General features: G+C 41.3%; 1 protein-coding gene across 4 annotated transcripts in view; it reads left to right on the forward strand.

Annotated features, from left to right (window-relative positions):
- The window catches only part of socs7 (suppressor of cytokine signaling 7), a 16658-nt gene extending 12523 nt beyond the window's left edge, over positions 1-4135 (forward strand). For 2 of the 4 annotated variants that reach the window (XM_068595655.1, XM_068595656.1), the window contains 3 exons: positions 1-28; positions 344-487; positions 1132-4135. The exon at positions 1-28 is cut by the window's left edge and continues 108 nt beyond it. In XM_068595655.1, the coding sequence (XP_068451756.1) occupies positions 1-28; positions 344-464 (149 nt within the window). In that variant the 3' untranslated portion in view covers positions 465-487; positions 1132-4135. Of the gene's footprint in view, positions 488-1131 lie in introns of those variants that run through there. The other 2 variants (XM_068595653.1, XM_068595654.1) reach the window with 1 other exon arrangement.
- Positions 4136-6215: the final 2080 nt, after the last annotated feature.

Here is a 6215-nt window from a genome sequence, read left to right on the forward strand (position 1 = left end):
ACCACATCCAGGAGCTTCCACTGCCCAGGTACCGCCTCCCATCGCTCAAAATACACACCGCCGGCTGGGGACTATTTAAAAAAAACAACTGCACATCCAACTGTGTCGGAGGACGTCCAAGGTGTCATCCAAAGTCCTCCTCCGCCTCGTTGATATTGAAAAAGGACTTTTGTTCTCGCTTTGCAACACGAGGCTCTTTGCTCACAATTAACCTCGTTGAGTTGATTCTATCGGCTCTTTTTTTTAAAAAATTGCGTCACGGAAGGTTTGTTGAAATTAATCATCCTAACAGCGCTTGGCCCCGTCGCTGACTTTTTATTTCTTTTTCGCCGCTTCTCTCCAGACCGCTAATATCCTACCTGAGTAAGTTTTATTACTACGACCCGGAGGAGGAGACGTACCTGTCAATCAAGAGCATCCGGAGGGTGGTGGGAGCAGCGCAGGAGGCCGAGTCGCAGACGTAGCAGCAGAGACGTCCTCAGCTCAAGTGAGTGTCGGGTTAGGGGTGTGTAAATATATATATATATATATATATATATATATATATATATATATATATATATATATATATATATATATATATGAAACTAGAGACTATATATATATATATATATATATATATGAAACTAGAGACTATATATATATATATATATATATATATATATATATGAAACTAGAGACTATATATATATATATATATATATATATATATATATATATATATATATATATATATATATATATGAAACTCTCTCTCTCTCTATATATATATATATATATATGCAAAACCTGCATTCTCTCTCCTGACCACCAGGGGGCGACTCCTCTGGTTGTATAGAAGTCTATATGAGTGACTCTACTTCTCTCTTGATGTATTCCCTCAGTAAACATTGTAAACATGAGTTTATGTCTCAATCTCTAGTTTCAAGTCTTTTCAATACAGCATGATGTTCATTTAGTGAATTTGTGCAATTTAGTGTAAAATAGAGCATAAAGCAGGGGACGCTTTAGGGCGGGGCTTACTGTGATTAACTACTTCCTGTTCACTGGTTGCAAAAAAAACAAGATGGCGATCTCAAGTCTTGAAAAAGCATCTTCTTTGCAGCTTTAACGTTGCGTGTCTCTGCCCAGGTTTCTGTGTGGAGGACTGATCTGTACTGGAGTGCCAGTCTTCCAGCATCAGCCAATCAGAGTCCCTGGATGCTTTCTGTGTCTCCAGCTGGACTCGGATGGACCCGCCTCTCTCTTGACTTGGACTAACAAAAAAAGAGGGGACGAGTGTTTGCAGCTGGACGGCGGGAAAACAGTCAATGAGACGTTCAGGTGCAGAGGACTCGGCCTCGCCTCCAGAGGGACTGCAGAGACGTTCTCACCTGCCGAACGCCGTCGGCTTGAAACAAATGGAGAGTTATGAACTCGGATTTGCAAAATGTTCCCCCGGAGCTACTGAACTGGACTTTTAAAAAACACACAATGCACTGGTCAATTTGTACAACTGTTGTTTGCTGCCGTTTCCTTGTTTTTTTTTCCTTTCCATGCTGTCAAAAAGAGGGATAACGGATTAAAAGTCGCCCTCGGGAGAGATATACACACAGAGGCAGGGCGGCCGGGCGTCTAAGAGAGCAAGCCACCATGTTGGAGGACCTATAATCTCATTTTCTTCTGCCTGGAAATAACTACATTTTAATGTTAGCCACAATGCTAATGTCTTGCAAATGTATATTAGACATATCAGACATAAAATCGGTTTAAAATTGTACTCAATGCTCAATTCTATTTTTCTTTGTTTTACGCAGACAGATGTGATGAAAGCTTAACCCTCAACTTAAAGTTTACACTTTAACATCTCCACCTTTGGGTGTTTTGTTTGTGTTTTTAAGCTTGATTTTAGGACTGAATTGACACTTAATTTCCCCTTTATTTAGTTTGACATTAGGACTTCTAAGAGTGTGTTTTGTTTTGCTTCAACTAATTAGTAGTGTGGGTGGTGATTCTGGCGTCTGAGAACGAGACATGCTGCGCTTTATTTCCCCTCAATTGGTAATTAACTTTGGGCCACGCCCACATCAGTGATGTCACACGGGGTGTTATCTTGATTAGCTTTCAAATGGAAATCACTATCTGCAACATTGTAACTACATGTACAACATTGTAGCTATATGTGCAACACTGTAGCTATATGTACAACATTGTAGCTATATGTGCAACATTGTAGCTACATGTACAACATTGTAGCTATATGTGCAACATTGTAGCTATATGTGCAACATTGTAGCCAGATGTGCAACATTGTAGCCGGATGTGCAACATCTTAGAAAGGTTCCATCCCATAGAGGTCAAAGTTTTCTTTCCTGTTTGACGTCATCGAGATGCAACCAACTGCTAACGCTAACGGAATGCCTTTAGCTCGCTAAAAACATTAGATTTATGCACTTTAAACGATTGTATGCTAGCACCTGATGTCAACAAAGGGGTGCAGTTGAGTAACTATAACTCAAATGATGATGGGATGAAGTTAGCCGTTAGCAAGCTAATGTTAGCTTACTGTAGTCAGCAAACACAATACTTCAGCTTGGTAACTTTTTCACATTCCACTGCAACACAAGTTGCATAGTCTGTCAAAGGTGTTGTAGCTCAGTGAGATGCTGTTCGCCTGAACTGACGTTCCCGTTCTTCTCCTCCTGGTTTCATCACCTGTTGCTAATGCACCAAAACCCACAGCAGCTTTTTGACATTTTTCTGTTGTTGACTTAAAAAAGTACGTACTGTTGCATTTAATTAGACCGCACAACAATGCCGCCTTGAACTTCTTAAAATCCAACCAGATGTCGTAGAAGATCCTTTGGCATTTTGACATATGTATCGGAGACATGATGCATCTTTTTTATGAGGAGAAAAGACAAGATTAGCCTTCATTAGTCCCACAGCGGAGACGTTTCTCTGGCAGAGTATGGATGTCTGAGGTGTTGGAGCGCACCGAGTGTCAATGCAGAGCCATGGATTGTTTTCCCCTCCGGTGTGGGGCGGGGCTTAATTGCACTCTGTCTTCATGTTGACGGTCGTTCCTACAAATGTCACCGGTCACCTGACCGAGTCACAGAAAGTGGTCGTGCTACTTCCTGCTCTGATGTCAGTCCTCTAACATGCTGGGTTGCACCTTGTGTTGCTCATTCAACACTCTCTGAAACATCTGCCCTCCACTCAGTGTAAAACAAAAAAAATGAAAAAGTACAACAAAAAAACACTTAGGGTTCAGAAAAGAATATGAGCGCCATGTTGCTTTGTCTCTCCAAAAAAAAAGAACATACTCTGGATTGTAGTCATTGCAGTGATTTCCTACATTTCCCAGAATGCCGATTGACAACCTTTAAGATGAGTGCTGTTGTTTTAAATCTTATAAGCTCCGTCCGATGCTCATAGCGCCACATGTCCTGGAGCCGCATTGCATTCTGGTCTATTTGCCGGCAGACTGTTGGTCATCTGTTGCTCCACAACGTGGTTTCCACACATATAGTTGCTGTTTACATTTTGGTCAGGAGTTCGTATATAAATGGGGGAAAAAATACGCCAAAGAAAGAAGAAATAAAAACATCCTCAGAAATGCAATTTACAAAACAATTACAGCTCATATTAAACGCGTTTTATTCCAAACTGCTCATTGGAATCGACTGCAAAATAATGCAAAAATGGTAACGATGTCATTTTCTCTGTAATGTCAAGATGATACAAATGATTTTATTTTCTTTCATCATGGAAGTCCTTATGATTGATGCACCTGTGCGGATGAGAAGTCTTAGAACAGAAGAATAAAAGCTTCTACATTCAGTTTTTCACTGAAACAGTAGAATAAAATATTAAAAACAATAATACAAAAATAATGTGGAGTCGCACAAAAAAAACAACTGTATTTCCTGAATCTGGCGTTACCGCATTGGGACTCCATTTCCCACAATGCCCTGCCTCAGAGTGTGTATATCTGCCGTGACTTATCTCTTACCTGTTGGTTTTATTTGTTGAAATGCCCAGGTGTATTTTGCTGAAGCTGACTACTGGCTCAGTGTTTTCAGTAAAAAAAAAAAAAGAAAAAAGAAAAAAAAAGAAGAAGTAAAATAAAACAGGTGTGTGTGGCATCGTTTTTGTTGTTGTTATTGTTGTTTTTTCATTTAAATACTGAAATCTGGACCATGTTTCAAGCTTTCATGATTATATTATAAGAAGAAGAACAAAAGCAATAGATATCTGAATTTCTTTTACATTTATTTTCTCTATTATGTTTTTCTTTTTATAGAAAGTTGGACTTTATGATGAACTTTTCTTTCATCTCTTTTCTTTTGTCTCGCTGCTCAAGAAGGAACCTTTAAGTTCATCAAAGCTCCGATGGAAAGTGGAGTTTTTTAAATGTTTTATTTATTTATTTTTGATTTAAATTGATTATTTAAATATCTTGGCACCTATTAGATGGATTGCGGTGCAATTTGCGACGTATATTCATGTTCCCTGGAGGATGAATCTCTCTAAATTTGGTGACTCTCTGACTTTCCCCCTGATGCCATCGTCAGGTCAAAGGTCACCAGCTCATTCAGGGGAAGTAGCTTGACATCTGCTCGCTGGATCCGAGTCAACGTGGCCGTGTATGTGGAAATCTGTATTTAGACGCTTATTAAAAATACTAAACTTCACTCGACCAAAGCCAGACTTCACGCAGAACTGAATCATTGCAGCTGCCGATGACTCCATCATTGAATTGACTGATCATTTCAGCTCAATGTTTGCGTTCTGCTGGCGTAAGTCAACGCATCGCTGTGTGAGTTAACCAGCTTCACGGCTTCTGCTCTAAATGTTTCATTTCTTTAACGGCAGCCGTTCACTTTGAAAATGTCTCGGGCTGAATTCTCTCTCAGCAGACGCTCTGAAGCTTATTAAATGAAGAAAAAGTGAGATATCCCTTTTAAATGATGCAGCTCTTTCTCTCTGAGACTCTCCACGGCGGCGCCTGGGGAGCCGGCGATATGGACCGTATGTAACCGCACCCTCCAAACCGCCAACTGCGGCGCACTTGAGGTGAAGAGGGAGGAAGAGGGCTTTGTAGCTAAAAGCAGGACTCTCCATTCCGAAGCACTTTTGAAAAAAAAAAAAAAAAACTTGGAGCGATGCAGGGAGGATGAGCAGGATGAAGGAAAACAGACACGACTATATGGTGAATAAGGTCAAGCGCACTCTTTGGAGGGAGGGGCTATATGAAAAGGGCCAAAGGTCACAGCATGCATTGTGGATGTGAAAAAGTCACAGGGAGCGAGCGAATGAGAGAGAGGGACACAGAGCTTATTAGTCGATTGACAGAAAATGTATGGTCAATTATTCATGTAAAAACATTCAGAAACAATTAATTGATTAATTAATGGAGGAAAATCATGAGATTAATCTGTAATGGGAATAAGGTAAAAGTTTAAAATGAGTTGCACCACGACCATTTACAACAGTACATTCCAGTTTTTAACTATATAATATCCTGTACAAATTACTGAGGGACATTTTACTGGTTATACTTACATATTTCTAATAAAGTAACAATATGAATGTTGTATTTCTTGCAGTATGGTATGAGTACTTCTATTTAGGCAAAGTGAAGTATCTGAAATACTTCCTCCACAAGTGGGAACCACCACGTGCACCTTGTATTATCTGCACAGTAATTACCTACAGCTCATTAACAGGCCAGTAGAAGCATATTATTGCAGCTTTAAAATAAATGCATAATCCGTTAACAGTGACTCACTGCGGCGTTTGTTATCCCACATAACGGACCGCTTCTCCTCATGGGAACACGGGACAGTTTAAAACGGGTCACGCACCAGCGACTCAAAGCTCATTGATCAACCCGGTTGTCGCTCTTGTCCGGATCGAACTGCCCTCCGGTTCTTTCATTGGTCGTCCGGGACGTCAGTCAAACCGTAACCTCGCTCTAATTGGCCCCTCCGCGTGTGTCTCGGCTCACTCTTTAGAAACGCCTCCGCCGAGCGCGAATCTCGACACCCCATTGGCCGTTCCGCCGTCGTTCGCGTGACGCGTGAAGGATCCGGCGCCGCGATTGGCTTCGCTCGAATCTCACTCACGGTCACACCGCGAGCTGATTGGTCGGCCCCGCGCGTCACTCAACGCAACGTCATCCGCTGATTGGTGCAGCGAGCGCGGGGCGGGTTCCTCCAACGGGGCTC

This window comes from Clinocottus analis, unplaced genomic scaffold (assembly GCF_023055335.1).
Source record: "Clinocottus analis isolate CAN_PGR_092001 unplaced genomic scaffold, fCliAna1.0.p SCAF_31, whole genome shotgun sequence".
Classification (NCBI taxonomy): domain Eukaryota; kingdom Metazoa; phylum Chordata; class Actinopteri; order Perciformes; family Cottidae; genus Clinocottus; species Clinocottus analis.